Raw genomic sequence first — 21,626 nt, forward strand, 5'->3', positions numbered from 1 at the left:
AGCCCTGGGCTTCTTATTCTTTGCAATGACTACTCTGTGTCAGAGTCAGTAAAAATCGCAATGCAGAGAAGAGAGATAAAAAGAAACATCCTGGAGAATTCTCCTGGTTATTTTTAAAATATTGTCTCTGTTGACTTGAAGTGGTGTAGAAACAGTTCCATATGCTGTGTTTCTTTTTTCCTGTTGCATCTTATAGTTTAAACATAGATCTTTTATCGGATACAACTTCTGTTAACAATATGGCCTACTGGGTTAGCAAAGAAACCGTTCTTTTCTTACAGTTCTGGATTCGGGGAGGTTGCTCACATTTAATTGTGGAAAGCATTATGCTCTTACGTTCTTTGCCAATTCTTTTCTGTAACACAAACCTAAATTATATACCGATTTCTCGAGGTTCTTGCCTAGTTTGGACCAAATTAGGTCCCAGAAATTCCTGATCTTAGCAACTGTGTCTCTCAGTTATTTTCCATGAGACAATATGTTTGTCTGTATTTCATATTGCTTTGTGGAGACAATTACCAGTGCTATATCCCTAATTTTCTTTTTCTTGAAAAAATATTTTAATTTTTAGAAATTATTTTATTTGTATAGGCAAAATGTTAAAATAGAAATAAGAATATAACCTCTTTGACTACCCTGCTCCAGTCAGTCCTGGTCCCCTCCCTGCAGGTAGCCATATTAGCAGACAGACTCGTGTTCTTCCAGACATTTTTCTATATATTTGCACACATCTAAGTACATAGTCATATGCCTTGTTTTTGTTGCTACTATCATTACACAAATGGAATCATACCATAGAACGGATGCCTCATAATTTATTTACCTATTCCTCTATTAATGGATGCTACGGTCTGAATGTATCTCTCCAAAATTGATGTTGGAACTTAAGACCCAGTGTGATAGTATTAAGAGGAGCCTTTGGGGAAGTGATTAAGACATGGGGGCTCTACCTTCATGAATGGAATTAGTGCCTGTATAAAAGACATTGAAGCAAGCACCTTGGTCCCTTCTCTCTTCCACCATGTGAAGACACAATGTTTGTCTCTTTCTTCCTGTGAGGACACAACAAGAAGACTCCAATCCAGAAACAGAGGGTAAGCCCTCACCAGAAACTTGATCTGCTGGCACCTTGTTCTTGGACTTCCTAGGCTCCAGAACTATGACTAATAAACTCCTTTTTTAAATTACCCAGGCTAAGGTATTTTGTTGTAGAAACAGGAATGGACTAAGACAATGAATATATACCTAGCCTGTTAATTTGCTGAGAACCAAGGTTTCATTTTCAACATTTACTAGCTAATCTAGCCTACAGATGTACAAAGAACCCAAGACTTGGATTTTAGTCCAACTCTACTACTAATGTCCAGGTAATCTTTGGCAAATGATCATCCTCTTTGGGCCAACATCTCCTCAGCTGTCAGATGAGTGGGCATGTACAGCGAACAACTTAGTACCAGGTACTACAACTTACATATGCCTAGGCCCCAGGGCACCATGGTGATTCTGATTCATAACTAGGACTAAGATTGGCTACCCTAAGCAAAGAAGAGTTACTGACATGTAGGTGAGAAAAATGTTTCATGATTTAGAACAGGGTGGGGCAAACTACATCCCATGAACCAAATCAGGCCTGCCACCTATTATTATAAAGTTTTATTGGAATATAGCAATGCTCATTTGTTTACATACTGTCTTTGGCTGCTTTAGTGCTAAAGTGGCAGAGGTGAGTAGTTTCAACAGCGATCTCATGACTCACAAAACCTAACATATTTGTCACTGTACTTTAAAACTGTTTGCAGACCTCTGCTTTAGAAAGATCCCTATGGTCATGCATAGGGTGGGGAAGGAAGACAATTTAGAGTGGTGATGGTGATGGGGGTCTGAGTCAGGGCAAGAGAAAAGAACAATGTGCGAGACACAACAGAGACAGAAGAGCAGAAGTTGTGACTGACTGAATGTATAAAAGTATGAGAAACAGAAGTTGACAGTTTCATATTTCCAACTTGGAGGCTTGCGTGAATGTCATTAACCAAGATGAGCGTCATGAAAGGAAAGAAGATGTTTATGGGAAGGTGAGTAGGATTCAAATTAGGGACTTTCTGAATTCAAAATGCAGATAAAGGTGTCCAGGAAGCAGATGGAAATACAAGTCTAATATTCAGGAGAGAGGTGGGGCTGGAGGTCAAGCTTGGGTGCCACTGTCTTGGAGATGAGAGCAGGTTTCATGTGAGCAGACCAGACCAAAGAGGGAAAAGCATAGAGGCAAGCAGGTTGAGGAAGAAATTCTGAGAAACCCCTACAGTTAAAGGACTGGCAAAGGAATAAACCTGAGAAGGAGCAATCAGAAGAGTAGAAGAAAACAAACATGATAATGTTTGTGAAAGCAGAAGCAACTGATACTGACTTTTTATAAGGGGTCTTTGCTGGGGTGGTGTGGGGGTGAAGCGTGCTCTGAGGATTCGGTGCCTCTTGTCAGTGTCCTGCAGAGGCTTCCATGGAAAACACTCCATACCCATTATCTGCAAGGAGACAGCTTCAGTTTTGCCTCTTCATGTGGTTTCCTCAAACCCACCCCCTGGGAAGCTCAACATGATTCTCTCACAGAGCAGATGGGATGCTAACTGGAGTCACCTCTGCCTTGCAGAGTTCTCCCTCAGTTGAGCTCCAACAGTGCCTGGTAGTTTAAACAAGACTGGCTCACCAGTGCCTGGCACCCAGCAGCCATTCGACCAGTCCTGCTGATGCCCCACCGTGTGCCAGCCACCAAAGCATCTAATGCCAAGATCACAACTATTTCCTTCTGCTCCTGGTTCTTAGACTTTTTAAAAAAATATATAAATAATCTGCATTTAGTGATTTATTTAATTTTTTTATTTCCATAGGTTTTCGGGGAACAAGTGGTTTTTGGTTACATGAGTAAGTTCTTTAGTGGTGATTTGTCAGATTTTGGTGTACCCATCTCCTGAACAGTATACACTGAACCCAATTTGAGTCTTTTATCCCTCACCCCCACCAATGCTTTCCCCTGTCTCCAAAGTCCATTGTATTATTCTTATGCCTTTACATTCTCAAAACTGAGCTCCCACTTATGACTGAGAACATACAATGTTTGGTTTTCTGTTCCTGAGTTACTTCACTTAGAATAATAGTCTGCAGTTCCATCCAGGTTGCTGCCGTGAGTGCCATTAATTTGTTCCTTTTTATGGCCAAGCAACATTGTATACATATACCACAATTTCTTTACCACTTGTTGACTGATGGGCATTTGGGCTGTCCATACTTTGCAATTGTGAATTGTGCTGCTATAAACATGTGTGTGCAAGTATCTTTTTTGTATAATGACTTCTTTTCCTTTGGGTGGATACCCAGCAGTGGGATTGCTGGATCAAATGGTAGTTCCATTTTTAGTTCTTTAAGGAATCTCCACACTGTTTTCCTTAGTGGTTATACTAGTTTCCATTCCCATCAGCAGTGTAGAAGTGTTCCCTTTTCACCGCATCCACACCAACATCTATTACTTTTTGATTTTTTTGATCATGGCCATTCTTGCAGGAGTAAGGTAGTATCATATTGTGGTTTTGATTTGCATGTCCCTGATCATTAGTGATGTTGAGCATTTTTTCATATATTTTTTGACCATTTGTACATTGTCTGTTGAGAACTGTCTATTTACATCCTTAGCCCACTTTTTGATGGGATTGTTTGTTTTTTTTCTTGCTAATTTATTTGAGTTCCTTGTAGATTCTGGATGTTAGTCCTTTGTCAGATGTATAGATTGTGAAGATTTTCTCCCACTCTGTGGTTTGTCTATTTAGTCTGCTGACTGTTCCTTTTGCTGTGTAGAAGCTCTTTAGTTTAATTAAGTCCCACCTATTTATCTTTGTTTCTGTTGCATTTGCTTTTGGTTTCTTGGTCATAAAGTCTACTTAAGCCAATGTCTAAAAGGGTTTTTTTCCGATGTTATCTTTCAGAACTTTTATAGTTTCAGGTCTTAGATTTAAGTCCTTGATTCATGTCGTGTTGATTTTTGTATAAGGTGAGAGATGAGGATCCAGTTTTATTCTCCTACACATGACTTGCCAGTTATCCCAGCACCATTTGTTGAATAGGATGTCTTTTCCCCATTTATGTTTTTGTTTGCTTTGTTGAAGATCAACTGGCTGTAAGTATTTGGGTTTATTTCTCGGTTCACTGTTCTGTTCCATTGGTCTATGTGCCCATTTTTAACCAAGCTGTTTTGGTGACTATGGCCTTATAGTAGTTTGAAGTCAGGTAATATGATGCCTCCAGATTTGTTCTTTTTGCTTAGTCTTGCTTTGGCTATGTGGGTTCTTTTTTGGTTCAGTAGGAATTTTAGAATTGTTTCTCTAATTCTGTGAAGAATGATGGTGGTATTTTTATGGGAATTGCATTGAATTTGTAGACTGCTTTAGAAAGTATGGTCATTTTCACAATATTGATTCTACTCAATGTCCCTGATGAACACAGATGCAAAAATCCTTAAGAAAGTACTTGCTAACTGAATCCAACAGCGTATAAAAAAGATAATCCACCATGATCAAGTGGGTTTCATACCAGGGATGCAGGGATGGTTTAACATACACAAGTCAATAAATGTGATGCACCACAAAAACAGAATAAAAAACAAAAATCACACGATCATCTCAAAAAATGCAGACAAAGCATTTAACAAAATCCAGCATTGCTTTATGATTAAAAACCTCAGCAAAATCGGCATATAAGGGGCATACCTCAATGTAATAACAGCCTTCTATGATAAACTCACAGCCAACATAATACTGAACAGGGAAAAGTTGAAAGCATTCCCTCTGAGAAATGGAACAAGGCAAGGATACCCTCTGTCACCACTTCTATTCAACATAGTACTGAAAGTCCTAGCCAGAGTAATCAGACAACAGAAAGAAATAAAGGGCATCCAAATCGGTAAAGATGAAGTCAAACTGTCGCTGTTTGCCGATGATATGATCGTATACCTAGGAAACCCTAAAGACTCCTCCACAAAGCTCCTAGAACTGATAAATGAATTCAACAAAGTTTCAAGATACAAAATTAATGTACACAAATGAGTAGCTCTGCTATACACTGACAGCAACCAAGTTGAGAACCAAATCAAGAGCTCGACCCCTTTTATAATCGCTGCAAAAAATAAAATACTTAAGAATATACTTAACCAAGAGGTGAAAGAAATGTACAAGGAAAACTACAAAACACTGCTGAAAGAACTCTTAGACTTTCTTTATCCCTATATTTGGAGAGAAGGTTGGAGGAGGGGGACAGAAGGATGGTGGGAGGTACAGAGAGTGTTAAAGAAGAAGGAAGGGGGTAAAAAAGAATGAGAATAGAGACATGGAGTAGAAACTAATAGATGGCGAGGCAGAGACCTTGCACTGGGTATCTTATATGCACTGGCTTGGCAGCCTTGAGAACTGATGTGTATATTGAAAGCAACAGCATATGCTAGGTGTCCAGCATAATACCTGACATATATTAAGAACTCAATACATGTCTGTTATAATAATACTTTTGAGTATCTAGAGTATTTGAGTATTCATACCAGGGATGCAGAAGAAGGCCAGGCTATGAATTGATAGATCCTTTGGTATTTTTCATACAGCCATGTAGCAAAACTTATATTAAATAAATTGGGGGAATTTCATATTATACTACATTCCTTTTGCATTCTTACTGGCAAGAGTATTTAGCCTGAATGAAACTTGATACTTCAAAAAGAATCACTTGCTAAAGGGAGAAGTGAGCCCCACCTTCTGTTAGGAAGATGTGGTGAGTACATCAATACTACAAAGATTCAGTGTGTTAAATCAATATGTTGAAAGTAGTTTAAATATCCAATGCTGGTTTCCAACTTCTAACTTTTCTCTATCCTCTCTCTCAGCCTTTTTTCAACCATTCCTTCCTTAATCCTTCCACCCATCCCTCTCCTCACCCCCACTGTTGTGGACTAATTTCTTTTGGGTGTCTTTCTAAGCCTTTGCATACTTTTTCCTACTGGGGAACTTTGCTGTTACGATTCTCCAGCTACTTCTGCAAAGGGGCTTTCAAAGCACTTTTGAAAATGTAGCACTGTGTATGTTTTGGTAAAATGAAGCAAATATTTTGTTTGTTTGGTTGGGTTTGTTGTTTGAAGTGTTGCAGTCTCCCTCTGGGGCCTCCTACTATCTTCTGACTAGCACCTCCACAGCATCCTTTCCTGCTGATTTGCAGAGGGTTTGATTCTTTTTCAATAGTGCATATGCTGCTGTCTTATTGCCTGTTTGCTTTAGTTCATATTTCTTCTCCTGATGGATTTTCTATGAAGATCATCCCTATTTGTTTGATCTTTAATTTCAGACCTTGTCATTTTCTTTTCGAGTATGCTTTTTTATGGATGTTTCTCTTGGCAGAACCACTTCCTATGAGCCTCAGTGTGTGTTAATGGCACTTTCATTTATTATCATAGACAATTTCAATTTCTAAAGGGATAGTTTAGTTCTGTTGTGGTTCAGAGGAGAAATAAATCCTCTTGCAACTTTGGCTATCTTATTTCACTTCACTTTTGGCCTCAGAGGAGGAGAGAGAAGCTGAGAACATTAGCCACATCTGTCCATGAAGATTTCTCCAGTGTCAGTTTGCTCCCACACCTGATGTACTGAATACTCAGAAAAATGCTCAGGCTATAAAACCATGTCTAAGGCATAGGGAATTTAAGGATCTGGCTTTGAATGAAGGCCTCAGTTTATCTTACACATTAATGAAGCCCATTCTATAGAGGACTAATAGTTTCCACAGGTGTCTTGGGCGGAGAAGGGAAAAATGTCAATGGACTGAGATACCTATTGGTCTCAGGAATCATTTGCCCAATCTACCCTATGCCAGGCTTTTAAGGGCAGGCCATCTGAATTCACTGAGTGACTGAATCCCAGCATAAGAAATGTTGATATTCTTATTGATTCTTTAATGGCCATTTTATATCCATCCATCCAGCTATCCATTTATGCATTTATCCATCATTTATAGTAACGTCCCTAAGGCTGCTTTCTTGCTAAAAATAAGGAATATTGACAGCTGAAACTCACTTTATTATTCTGTCACAGTTTTAAGCATCCTTGCAAACATGGCTTCTTTAACGATCTCCAGTTTAATTCCACAGTGTGTTTCCCTATCTGCACTATTCTCTCCTACTCTGATCATCTTATTTATTTATTTAGACACAGGGTCTCACTCTGACACCCAGGCCGGAATGCAGTGGTACAGTCTTGGCTCACTGCAGCCTTGGCCTCTGGGGCTCAGGTGATTCTCCCACCTCAGCTTCCTGAGTAGCTGGGACTACAGTTGCACACCACCATGCCCAGCTAATTTTTTTGTAGAGATGGGGTTTCACCATGTTGGATCACTCTACTTTAAAATTATAATATAGTTCCCTTTTCCTGCAACTTCCATTTTGCTTAACCTGTTCTTTTTCATTGCACTTATCACCTTCTAGCCTAATATATAATATACTTATTTACTATGTTTATGGTTTGTTTATTGGTTTCTTCAAGAACATAAGCTCCTCTCACCATCTACTCACTGTATTCTAAATGTGTGGCATATGGCGGGTATCTGGTAAGTATGTGTATTACTAAGCGTTAGGCTTCTTGGGGAAATGACCCTTCAGTGCCTTTATTCAATATTCAAGAGTGTTTCTCAGCCCCTAATCTGGCGTTGTAGGAGACACGATGTGAATGAGTGCGCGCAAGTCTCATACATGGGAGTCTCAGCGTGTGTCTCACACATGCTGCTGGATGTGTGGCATGCCTGGCCCCTGCCCACCAATTGCCAGTAGTGACCTTACCATCAATGTAACAATTAAAAACACACCAGCACATTTCCAGATTCCTCATATGGCTCCGGTAACTCTTTGCTTGATAATTACTGCAAGTCTTAGAATAAAACCATATTTTTTACACTGTGTTTCCACTTGGCAAATAATTAGTCCACCTTATGGCATCCTATGGGCACTCTCAGAGATAATACACTTTCTTTTTTATATGCCTCCCTCTACAGATTTCAAAATCCTTTCAACACAATTAAAGACAGTGATATTTAATGGTAAAACTCAGCTGTCAATGATGTCTTCTACGTCGGTCATTAACAAGTCAGTAAACCAATATTTACTAAGAGCTTTTGAGCCTGACTTCATGCCATGCAGTGTCCATTTTATAGCACAAATGGTACCCCTAAGGCTGTGCCTGTGTTACTTGCGATCAGCATCTTATCTAATCCTTCCTCACATTTTAGGCAAAAACCAGGCCCTGCAGTCAAAGAACAAGTCTGACTGATTTCTTTTCACTGGACTGGTCAGTTATTCAACCATGATGGACAAACTGCTGAGTTAAATTGGAATAACACAGTCCAAGAGAATGACATTTAAAATCAGAGATGGCAAAAATAACAGATATTTCTATGACAGAACATCAACAAATAATTACTGATTGTCTACTGGATACAAAGAACTGTGGTATAGGGCACCAGAAGGTATGGTTATCATGGCATTAATTGTCATTCTGCTGGGTGACAATGAAATATGTATAGGAATGTATACTAATATTCACATAAATGCAGATACTGAGAGCAGCTATGCTAAGTGTTTTACAGGCACTATCACTTAATAATTAACATGAATACCATAGGTATCCCTATTTTATAGATGAGGAAGCTGAAGCTCAGGGCAGTAAAAGGACAAGGTCACTCAGCCAGGAATTAGTGGGGCAACAGCTTAAACTCAGGTTTCTCTGATGCCAAAGGGTCTTAACCATTGTGTGATAAATTAAACATTTTCAATCATCTGAAATGTTCAGTTTTCATTTACTTTGGTTGTGTAGGTACAAGCACAAGAAGATCTACAGATAATGTATATTTTTTAACTTTCTTTAAATTAATGCATGTTGGATTGCTCTCTACCATTTGCCCATCTAAGTCTTTGTAGTTGGAATCCATCGTTCTCTGCAAATTTGACATTTGATCATAAATTGCTCATCTCGAGATGAATTACAACACCTCACATTAAAGAGGCACTTAGGGAGACATTTCTATTCCATTTCAAGAGACTTATATAAGAATCCTTTTTGATCTTTCCTAAAATTAAAATGAAAAGCCACATTTTGGCAACATTATCGAATAATACAAATGTTCAATTCTGTGGTAAAAGGTAGAGACATGACTGATCATTTGATATTTAAGGCAAAGAAATAGTGATTTTATTTGATTTTTCATTTTGAACTCTGTCAGACTGTGATCCTTTTTTCTATCTTCATAGTTTTTTAAAAATGATCATCAAAAACAAGAAACAAAGAGAAAGAAGTAAAACACATTTTCTTTGCCTCCAGGATTGAAGACATTTTCCCCTTCGCACGTACCCTAATAAGTAGGAAAACCTAGAATAAAAGTTACTGTGTTGCTTCAGTAACTTCTAAGAAATCAATATAATTTCGGTTTTCTGCTACAACTCTCAAAGCATATTTGATGTATCTCTTAGTTATTGACAGCTTTCTTTATACTCTGAAGCAAAGTTATCCCAGGCAAGTGTATGTGCCTGCAGATGATAAAGTATGGCTATTTCAAGTTTGCATCTTCTTAAAGACAGATGCAAAGTTCCCAGAAAGATGCTAGGTATGACTGGTTCATATACACTTCACCAGGCACTTGCCTGACTTCTTGGACCAAATTACATTAAATCTTTGAGCCAAGAAAATTAACGCACCACTCATTGAAAAACAGTATTTCACCCATGTCATACCCTTGGTTAATGCAGACTTACGGGAAAATATCTTTCCAATATGATACGTGATTCTTTACAAGTACACAGTTTGTTAAGTTTTATACTTTTTTAAGAAGTAGAGGTTTTTTTTTTTTTTTTTTTTTAACCAATAATACAGTATATGTGTGTGTGTATGTGTGTGTGTGTATCCTACCAAATCCCTTAGTTAATAAGCAAGACAAATTCACTCATGGAACTCATTCTGTATTATGTAAATTTTCCAAGAAAAAAAGAAAATCTTAATTTGTGTTTCAAAGGCTCTCTAGCTTAAGCACAATGACTTTGAAGAAACAACCAAAAAAAGATAAAATGTAGATGCAGAATGATGTTTATTTTACATGTATATGGTACACATTGGGTACCAAAAGAAAGTCATGGTTAATTACAATAATCACGCTAGGTTGGCCAAATAACATGGAACTAACGACATGAATTTCAACTGTGGATAGTAATATTAAGTGGGTTGAAGTAATCTCTACACAATTAATTTTTTCTAGTGCCTTGGCCTCTGAAAATTTATCTTTGTTTTATATGGGTCTATGTGCATCTAATTAAAGGTTTCATATCTGCAATGCAGGGTTTTAGTTAAGGGAGGTTAAACACGTGATTTCCTTAGAGCACCTCAATGTTCATGGGCCTCTATATTCCCATATCTCTGCACCAGCAGTAGGAGGATATGAGAGCCCAGGGAGCCCTCGAACTTCAAAATTAGATCTGTGGGAGAAAACATGTAAATCTCAGTCTGAAGAATCTATGCCTCCTTTTTCTCCCATGCTGCCTTACTCATAGCACTGATAGCATGCATGATCTGTTAGCCTTCACTATCCTTGCAGAGGAACTGGATTCGGAGGTATGAAAAAGACATACACTGTTCCATGAATATCCATGTGCTCTGCTCCATTTCCTGTTCCCTTGCAGATAAGTGAGCATACTCTAACCAGTTCTGGTCAAGGGACTCTGAATGAAAATGCTACCTTAAAGGCCAAAGTATTTAAGAGCCAGCACATGACTCTCCAGCCCTCTCTTATTCTGTCTCAGTGATACAGAGGCTGCAGGCCTAGATGTCAGAATTATACAACACAGAAAATGGATCTCCTATAAGGGAGTTTGTAAGAAACTTGGCCCTAGAGAGCCATCAGTCCCTTAAAAGAGTTTATATGACAGTCTGGGCAACATAGGGAGACCCCATATCTACAAAAATGAAATAAAATTAGCTCGTGCCTATAGTCCCAGCTACTTGGGAGGCTGAGGTTGGAGGATGGCTTAAGCTCAGGAGGTTGAGGCTGTAGGGAGCCATGATTGCACCACTGTACTCCAGCCTGGGTGACCAAGTGAGATCCTGTCTCAAAAACAAAACAAAACAAAACAACTCCCCCACCGCCAAAAGTGTACATTAGTGGCAAATAAACTTTGTTATGCTGGGAAGATATTACCAAGTATAGCCTAGTTTACTGTGATAATCTAAATCAACTGCTAAGATAACCAAAGTAATCAGAAGCTATAACAGGACATAAATGCTGAGTACAAATATTTATTTTTGTACCTACTCTATTGGAGAAAATCTAGAAAATAAATTCAACTTATATTCCAAAGGAAAAAGGAGGAAATTCTAGGAAGTTTTTCATTTGGGGTAAAAGCCAGGAATAAATATATGACTTTCATTGGAGCATTTTCGGGCACTCAGAGATTCAGAGATATCCTTAATGCTAAGTAGATGTATAATTAGCTCCCTGTTTAGGCACTCTAAAATGTGCCATGTCAAAACTGTCTCCTGAAAATGTTGCATTGCAATTCCAAAAGCAATCAGAGGTTGTTGAAAAATCTTTGGGATTTTGCAGTGTGCAGTTTCCCCCAACAGGCCTAAAATTAATCATTACAGGAAAAACATTCAAACTCCCCCATTCTTTTGTAGTCTAGTCTCAACATTAAATGCAATATCATAATTCTGTACACATAGATTCCCTCATTATCTGTGAGCCAGGTCAACCGCAGCACAGACAGTCACCCAGCAGACCCATGAGTAGGGCCTTTTGCAAAGGTGCAGCACTGGCCCTCAAAAAGACTTACAGTTAAGCACTCCAGGAGGCTGCAATTGTGGACAGCAGCCAACCTGTCAAATTGGGTCATTTTTTCACTGGGTGATTTATACAGAATGTGGACTCAAGGCTGACTGCTCTTTGAACAGTGTCACTGCTTTTGTCTGACTGTACCAATGAAGCAGGATGGATGGGGTTGCTGGTATTTAAAATCCTTCCAGGCATTCCGGTCCCGAAGAAACATTGCTTTGGGCTGTAGTTCTGTGTTATCACAAGAAGCATAGTATCTGATGTTAAGAGTGTGGGCTCACTTTATCTGTAAAATGGGAGGCTATAACCCTACCTACCTCTTAGGGTTCTCGTGAAGATGTACTTGAGAAGAGCTGAAACAGTGTGCCTGACACAGAGAAAGCATTCAATGAATGTGAACCATTTATGCTATACAGCATTATTACTGATATGAAGTATCAGTGACACATTGTTGATATAATTATCATCAACATTATCTGTGATGCTGGTGATGATATGATGATGATGATGATGATGATGATGACAGTAATAATCATTTCCTGAGTGCTTACCATGTGCTTGCCAGTCTACTAAGTGCCTAATGTGGATTATCTTAGTGAATCCTCAGGGCAACTATTGAGACTATTATTATCTCCTTTTGATGAATGAAGACACTGAGGCTTAGAAAGGTTAAGAAGCTTGATCAAAGAAGTAATAAAGCTGAAACAGAAGCCAAGCAGTTTGACTTCTGAGCCTGTGCGCTTAGTCGCTACCCTCTACCCCAGCATTGACACAAACACAGCCACAGCTTTTATTAGTTGACCTTATAATACTGATTTAGCCTCATGCCTTAAGACCGTCTGTCCCAGATAGAGCCAGAAGTTACTTAAGATACCTCAGTGTCAGCAGCCACAACTTGCTAGATAACTACAACTCCAAAGTGCCCTGCCTCCTGAATGAGATTGAAAATCAGTGGAATAGGGAATGGGGGTTCTGCTTGGAAATAACCTATAACCAGACCAGTTATGGTAGAAAGGGGTGGCCGTGAAAAATGAAAACAACAAAACAAAATGCCATAAAGCAGGGTGGTACAGAGAGGGTTTAAAGGGTATTGCTCCACTTTCACTCCTAGCCTGGGATTCAATTTGTGGACAAAAGCTGATGGTAAGTGTGTGTGTACTGTAGCCATAGTCAGCAGAGCAAATGGGAACTCTCAACTACTGGTCCTACTTCCCCTAAGCACAGCTGCTGTGATTAACATGTTATCCCTGCACCTGGGTAAATTAAGCCACTACCCCTTACCCAGTGATCCACTTGCCCCTGTGATGTGCACTGTAGGGAGTCTGTGCTGTTTAGCTCAGAAATGCTAAGTTCACGTGGAGTCCAGTTTTCCTGGACTGTCCCTTGAGTGGTTGATTGTTGGAAAGACTTCATATCTATATTTGAGTTAGACTATTGAGTACTGTCCCTCCATTTCAGGAGCCATGGGAGCAAATTGAGGGGCAAAAGTTACTTCTAGATCTTCCCAATCATTTCTCAACCACTGAGTCACAGCCTGTGACACGAGATTTCTTTAACTTAACCAAAACCTCATTGTGGTAGGTTCTGTTTTCTCCCCAGTTATTTTTTTTTTCTTTCTCTAAGAAGAGGATAATACATCCCTACCTTATCTGTAATATCCAGCCACATTGTCTGGCTTGGTCATGTGACTTTCTTTGCCCAAAGGACTATAAGCAGATATGAAATATCCATGTCCACATAGAATCTTTAAATGAGGTTGCAAGGCTTAACTCAACTTTCTGCATTTTTGTCCTCTGCATTGAGAATAGCATGGCCCAGATGAGGGCTTCTCTGCTTCAGCCTAGGTCTTGGAATAAGAGATGCACAGAATAGAGCCAAGAAGAGCTGCTGCCAACCACAGACTCGCACATGAGAAATAAATATTTGTTTATTTGGGGGTTGTTACTGCAGCCGAGGCTAATACACAAATTGTTCAACAACAAGAACTCAGAAGCCTCAACTTACATCATATGCTCAAGTGAATCTGAGGATGCTAGGGGCTATCTTCCCTATCATTGATTGAAAGACTATTTATGTATTAAGTCAACAGGCAAGGACAGAATCAAGAAATGTTATAAAAGTAAGAGCTCCGAGGCCTTTGAGCCCCTGAATCCAGCTGTGCCTGAAGACTTAATGCTAGATGTTATGATTATGTGAACCAAGACATTTCTCTTTTACTTTAGCTAGTTTGGATTAGTTTTCTAATCTGATTTAAATGAATATTGACTTACATTGGGTCTCTTCACTCTTTTGCAATGATATCTGAGCACAGGCATATATGACATATTAAGTAACAGTAATCACATGGGGGGTAAGTTACACTGGGGTATAAATCAATGTAATTGAATAAGCCTGTCATGGGTTGAACTGGGTTCCTTCTCCACCTCCAGCTCCAAATGGGTATGTTGAAGTCCTAATCACTACTTCCTCAATATATGACATTATTTGGAAATAGCATTGAGGATGTAATTAGTTAAGATGAGGTCACACTGAAATAGGGTGGGCTTCTAAACTTATATAATTGATGTGCTTATAAGAAGACAGCCACATGAAGATAGAGATGCACATGTCTTGTGACCATGAAGACAGAAATTGGAGTGATGCAGCTATAAGCCAAGGAATATCAAAGATTGCTGGCAAACTACCAGAAGCTATAAACCAAAGCCAAGGAAAGATTCCTCTACAGGCTTGAGAGAGCATGGCCCTACCAACAGCACAACTTCAGACTTCTAGCCTCCAGAACTATGAAACAATACATTTCTAATTTTTTAAGATACCTAGCTTGTAGTATTTTGTTATGGTGGCCCTAGGAAACGAATAGAAAGCCCACCAGGTGAATTTTTACCAACAGATCCCATGGAAAACTTCTGATGGAAATCACTATCATACTCATGACGGTTATTGACAAGGTTTGGCTCTGTGTTCACATCCAATCTCATCTTGAATTGTAATCTCCACATGTTGAGGGAGGGACCTGGTGTGAGATGATTGGATGATGGGGGCAGTTTCCTCCATGCTGGTCTTGTGATAGTGAGTTCTCAAGAGATCTGATGGCTTAAATGTATGACACTTCCCACTGTGTGCTCTCTCTCCTGCTACCTTGTGAAGAAGGTGCCTGTTTCTCCTTTGTCTTCCACCATGACTATGTTTCCTGAGGCCTCCCCAGCCACGAGGAATGGTGAGTCCATTAAACCTCTTTTCTTTATAAACTACCCAGTCTCACGCAGTTCTTTATAGCAGTGTGAAAATGAACTAATACAGCTATATTGCTATATCTATGCCCACACAATATCCAGAGACACAGAAGGGAAAAAGGAGGCAGCACAATGCAGTGATCATGCACATTGGCTGAAAGACCAGGAAGACCTGAGTTCAAGTCCTAGTTTGTTCATTTACCTAGGTGATTTCTGACTCCAGTGTTCTCCTGTACATCACAGAAAAATCCATTGTTTCATTCCTGATGTTTTATGAGAGTTAAATGAGGTAGTGCATGGGAGGTACTTTACACTGTGCCTGGCAGAGTATATGTGTTAAACAATAGATGAATAGATTACCTAAATAGACAGACAGACAGACAGATAGATAGGTAACTTAGACATACAGATAGATGAGAGGGAGAGAGACAGGCAGACAGACAGACAGTTTGGGCTACTATCAAAATATTATAAACTGGTTGGCTTATAAAAAACAAACATTTACTTCTCACATTTCTGGAGGCTAGAAATCCAAGATCAGAGTGCTAGGATGGTCAGTTCCTGGTGAGTGCCCTCTTCCAGGTTGGAGATTGTCAACTTTTCACTGTATCTTCACATGGTGGAAAAAGAGGAAGTTAGCTCTCTGATATCTTCTTATAAGGACACTAATCCCATTCCTGAGGGCTCTATCCTCATGGCTTAATTACCTATCAAAGATCCCACCTTCAAATACCATCACAATGGAGATTATATTTCAACATATGAATTCTGAGGGACACAAGCATTCAGTCTGTAACAGATAGACAGATACACACACCTAAAAATATATCAATGCATAAGTCTATAAATATGAAGGTCTATATCTTTCCTACCTATATAAAATTTAATTAAATCATTAGCAGTTAAATAGTGAATTTTCCCAAATAGTTTTAACTTACTTAATATGTTGTATTGGTGGTAATTTTCCTGTTGTTGTTTTCTAAACTGAATTTGATTGACCCGATTTTATGTAGATATGCAAAGATACTACTTACTCATGCAGACCTTGTTGTGTAAATAACCCAATCTTCTGTCTTCACAAAGACAATCTTTCCCTAAGAGTTACAATCTCCTCTCAACACATTGATTGTATGGATCAAAGGCCCTCTGACTTATAACAGCCTGGGCCAAAATAGTCATTACCATAGATTTTCCACTTTCCCTCTTTAATAGACTAAGCTTTAGAATTTGGGTAATGGTTTGGATGTCAAACAGAACCTGAGAACTTGTTTAGGTTCAGAAGAGAGTGAGTGATAATATTCCTTTCTTCATCAATGGAAATTTCTACCCTTTCCCGTCTATTATGTATAATGTTATTTTGCACCAAAAATGAAGCTCTCCTAATCTTCATTTACCTTCATAATAAAGAGAGTCTTTGTGCAAACCATTTCTGCTATACTTGCAAAGACACGAAGAAGAAGGCCTTTATGCTGAAGCTAGAATTTGTTGACATTTTTATGGATATGAACCTGAATTGTTATGAGTGAGCCTGGTTCTAGGAGTAGATGTGTCCAAGTTTTCACACATGAAAGGCTGGGTTCTGACCTACCAAGAGGCTGTAAATGGAAGTTTGATGATTAAAGACATTACTCTCAATATGTCTTCCCCATAAGCCTAGGTTAAGATTCCAATTTACTGCTATGAGAATCACCCCTCTATATTACAATATGCATTGAGAAGACTCTCTTTGAGGTGCATTAGAAAGAAATACCAACATACTTGAAGACCATTAGCTCATTAAGCTGATTAGTTTCTTGCCAGCCTATAATGAAATTCTAAGATCTCAAGGGAGTCGAATACTGGATGATTAAGTTTTGGCCAAGTGATATATTACTAAAGAAATAGGGAAGAGAAAAGACGTAGCCCTAGTTGCTTAAGAGTAAGTCTAGGGGACACAAATCATCTAGGAGAGGATGGTTCCCAAATGACCCCAGGAAGTCCTGTTGGGATGGGCACCCAGATTTTTAACCATTTTCCCTCACTTCCCATAGTAACTTAAGAATATCCATGAATGTCATAAATGCAGCACACCCAAGATGGAGTCCTCCCCATGAGTTTACAAAGAAGACTCAAGTCAAGAAGACTTGACGGACTAGGAGGTACTACTTAATCTTAAATGGGAAGGAAAAAGTTTCTTGCTAGATGCTGCAGGAGACCAGAAGATGAGTAGATATTCTGTGGTCCTCTCAAAATTTCACAGGCTGAGCTTCTTTGCACAATTCCATACTGTTAGGCTGGGCCTTCTTATCCTTTGTGACTGCTGCACAAGGAAGAAAATGAGCCACACTATCTCCTTTTAAACGCTGAGGGCTGGTCTGACACATTTGTGCTGGCTTGGCTAAGTAAGTAAGAGACCCAGGACATGAGTGGCAGTTGGCTGGCAAGGATGTCAGATGCAGTAGTACCCAGAAAACCCACTCAGGGTGCTTTCTTTCTTTCCTGGTCCCCTCCTGTTACAGGAAGGCTGACCTCTGCACATGCCATATGAGCTTGGTTCCATGGTTTTCCTTCTGCCAAGGAAGTCCCTGATATAAAATGGAACTGTAGAACCTTGCCTTTTTAGGAGCGTCATTAGAAATCAAATTAGTATGGGCTGAACAGGCTCAAGGACTGCTGCTTTAGTGTGGCAGCTGAAGTCCAAATTTTTTAGAGTAATTGGGCCCAGGCTGTTAACAGGTGCTGCCACTTCCTACTAGGGAGAAAGAATGCCTGCCATGTGTGTTACACATGGCCTCAGCAGGAAGCCGCCTGTCAAGAGAAATGCAGACACTGGGCTGGAGGGGCCTGAACAGTGATGCCAAGTCTGAGTGATAACTAAATGAGGTCCCTGCAAAGGCGGAATGGCCCAGGATTGTAATTAAGATATTTTCTTACCTTCGCATGGTAAGACTTGACTTGTTATAGTGCTATTTCTAGTCCTAAACTCACTATACGTCTATGCTATCATTTCCTAAATTATATTCCATTCAACACTAGTGTTTGGAGAAACACAGTGAATTTTCTGTGAGAAAAAAAAGGGTTCAGTTTTTCAGATTTGCCTGGGAGACACTTCTTAGTACAGGCTCCATCTGGCAATTCTCAGGACACATTATTCTATTATTTAAAAACGCCTGAGTAGTCCCGGAGTACAGAAGCCTGATTAATTTTAAGTCACCTTTCCCTGAACCAATACAGTCATCCCTTGGTATCTATGGGAAACTGGTTCCAGGACCTCCCTCAGATGCCAAAATGCACGGATGTTCAGGTCACTGATATAAAATGTCATAGTATTTGCATATAACCTATACACATCTTCACATATAGTTCAAATCATTTCTAGATTATGTATAATACCTAATACAATATAAATGCTATGTAAATAGTTATACTTTATTATTTAGGGAATAATGACAAGGAAAGAAAAGCCTGCGCTTATTCAGTGCAAACACAATTCCCCCTGGCCCCCAAATATTTAGCCCCAATCCTCCATTGATTGAACCCATGGATATGGAGGGCCAACTGTAAACATTTTCATGAGATCTTTTATAAAAATGTCCCATGGAATACTATTTGAGAAATTCCAGACTGCACAAGTAAACATGAAAGTTGGGAGAATTGGTTTTCTCTATCAAATTGGGCAAAGGTCTTCTGTGCCCTTGTCACCATGTGGATACATTTTTCATTGAGGGGCAATATAGCACAGTGGTGAAGGGAGTGGGTTTGGAGTTGGACTGCTTGGGTTGGAATACTGCCTCTGGCATCCATTACCTACAGGACTCCGGGCAAGTTACAAAACCTCTCTGCACTGTTTCCTGCAATGTAAAACGGTGGCGGGGTGGGGAGTGGGGTGGGAATAATAGTAATATCTGCCCCAGAAGGTTGTGGACAGATGAAGTCAGACAGCATCTGTAAAGAGCCTAGAACAGTGCCTAGTACCCTGTAAGCTTGAGGCAAATGTTAGCTGCAGTCATTGCCACCATCACCACCATCTTGCCATCATCTCCCATCCTCTGTCTCAGAATCAGATTCGAGAAGTCATTTTGTCTCCATTTTCCTCACTGCTCTCCACCCACAGCCATTCACTCTTGTTGTCCTGCTCCTGCCTGTGAAAATCCTCCACCCCTCTAGCCTTCGTAACTAGCACAGGCCTTCCTCGCTTCAGGCTGAAATTTTACACCTTTCCCCTACCTAGGTTCCCTGACCCCAGTCCCACTCTCTACCCAAACAACCTGCCCTCAATGCCCAGACAAACCTGCCTGAAATCCTGCTGTGTTCTTGGCCCCATTCTGCTATAATGGTTCTGCCTTCATTGCCTAGATGGCAGAGTTCAAGGTTACCTTGGGTTGCAACCCTCTCACAAACTAACCCAAACTTACTTTCCAAACCACATTTATTCCCTCCCTCCCAGCTACTGTTCCTGCTGTTCTACCCACTTGGAATGTCATTCCTAGCCTCTGCATAGACTCAAATTCCAAGTAGATTCCAGAACCCATCTCAGTGTGTGTCTTCTTCACAAGGCCTTTTGGTCCCTCCATCTCTTACTCTGGCATGGGACACTAGCTTGTGCTCTACTGTGGAGTGGCAGGGACAGCAAGAGCCTAGGTTTAGAAACCTGGGTTCATATGCCAGCTCCAAAATGAGCAAGCAGTGAGTTTTGATCCAGTTGTGTAACCCCACCAGGTCTCAGGTTCCTTATGTGAGACTGGAGATTGATAATGCTCTCTCTCCATAGGGATAGTATGAAACTCAAACAAAAGCACTTGAACAACATTGAGATTTTTTTTTTTCCCAGAGTCTTCCTGTGTGTCTTTTGAGGAGCACTAGATTTGGCAAAGGTGCCTTTGAGGGCAGAAGTAGGAAACTGAAGTGGGCAAGTTGTCAGACCTCCAGCCCCTGCCTCTACACTTCAACCAGAGCTGCACTACTTTGATCAATTATCTTTATATATTTGGGATCTGGGTGACCTTTACTTAGGAAAAAAAAGGAAATCTATTCCACAAAAGAAAGAATAACCACCTCCCAGCTGGGCACGGTGGCTCATGTCCTTAATCCCAGCATTTTGGGAGGCCAAGGCAGGTGGATCACTTGAGGTCAGGTGTTTGAGACCAGCCTGGCCAACACGGTGAAACCCCATCTGTACTAAAAATACAAAAAAATATCAGGGCATGGCGGTGCACGCCTGTAATCCCAGCTACTCAGGAGGCTGAGACAGGAGAATCGCTTGAACCTGGGACGCGGAGGTTGCAGTGAGCCGAGATCATGCCATTGCACTCCAGCCTGAGCGACAGAGTAAGATTTCATTTTCAAAAAAAATAAAAGAAAAAAGAAAAAAGAAAACCACCTGTTATCATTAGTACCATACAGCCTTTCCATAATTATTTCACTGTTTCACAACAGTACAGCTAGTCTCCCCAGATATTTTGTAACCTCCTTGGGAGAAAGGACTGGGTCATCTTTAAGTATGTATTTTCCCCAGTTAAATATGTTGTACTGGGTAAGTACTTAAATACTTGTCGATGAAGCAGCTCTGCCTTACTCCCCGCAGGTTCCTCCAGAGATCACACTTTTATAAGGTTAAGCCCATCAAGAAATTCCTTTTCCACTTTCCTGAGCAGGCAGCCACGGCTTTATCTCCCCTCACTGTCTTCTGGGAAGATCTACTTCAACCTCAGCTCCATTATCTCTCTCTACCAAACACTGCTCAGAGAATAGCCTCTGAGATCTGTTTCCTTAGCAGGATTCAGAGGATCACAGATACTAGAGATGAAGGAGGAAAAAAAATCTATCAGGGCATCTTGTCCTCTCCTTGTGCAAAACGGTTAAGGCCTGAACATTTTCTAAATATTTGTCAGGCCTAGTATTAAAGGCTTGAAGTGACAAGGCCCCTCAAGGGAGAAGCTGGCATTAAACCTTACTCTTAAAGATGACTTCTTTTACTGACTTTTCAGTTTCATGTTTCACCACTGAATCTCACTTCTCACTTTTAGTTAAATCCCTTCTAAGTAGCCAGGCTACAGTGAGTGGGGGCTACAGAAAAGCCACAGGAGGAGTGAGAAGAGGGCAGAGCTGTCACTCTGTGGGCTTTGTTTCCCTCTGACTACAGATAATTAAAAAGGATGGGCAAGGTGAAATCTTGACCTCTCACTTGAACAGAAGTACTCCCCCAATCTTGCAGATTCCCCATCATTCCCATTCAGAGAATCAAAATGCAACTGTGTAATTATAAGATAATGTCTTATGTTTGTGGCCCCACTGAGGTTACCGACTCAGACACCTAAAGGGACCCTTTGATAAGGATGGCAAACCCACTTCCTTCAGCATATTGCCAGCTCACAGGAAGGGGCACTGTGTCACCAGATTGTCCCTTTTTTTTTTTTTTTTTTTTTTTTAAAAAAAAAAAGGATAGGAAACCTTTTGATAGGTTTTGATAGGAAACCACCTATCAAAATTTCAATGAGGACTCTCTTCATTTTTGAATGTTGGCAATTATTT

General features: G+C 40.0%; 1 protein-coding gene across 33 annotated transcripts in view; it reads right to left on the reverse strand.

The window, feature by feature from the left end:
• The window catches only part of LOC105483059 (fragile histidine triad diadenosine triphosphatase), a 1,492,666-nt gene that overhangs the window by 68,844 nt on the left and 1,402,196 nt on the right, over window positions 1-21,626 (reverse strand). For 2 of the 33 annotated variants that reach the window (XR_011620120.1, XR_011620124.1), the window contains one exon: window positions 15,629-15,726. The exons of 29 other annotated variants lie outside the window; for them this stretch is intronic. Coding sequence is in view for 2 of the 4 variants with exons in the window: in XM_071091997.1 (XP_070948098.1) it covers window positions 15,654-15,726 (73 nt within the window). In the remaining 2 variants the exon portion in view is untranslated. Of the gene's footprint in view, window positions 1-15,621; window positions 15,727-21,626 lie in introns of those variants that run through there. 2 more of the 33 variants (XM_071091997.1, XM_071092018.1) reach the window with 1 other exon arrangement.

This window comes from Macaca nemestrina, chromosome 2 (assembly GCF_043159975.1).
Source record: "Macaca nemestrina isolate mMacNem1 chromosome 2, mMacNem.hap1, whole genome shotgun sequence".
Classification (NCBI taxonomy): Eukaryota; Metazoa; Chordata; class Mammalia; order Primates; family Cercopithecidae; genus Macaca; species Macaca nemestrina.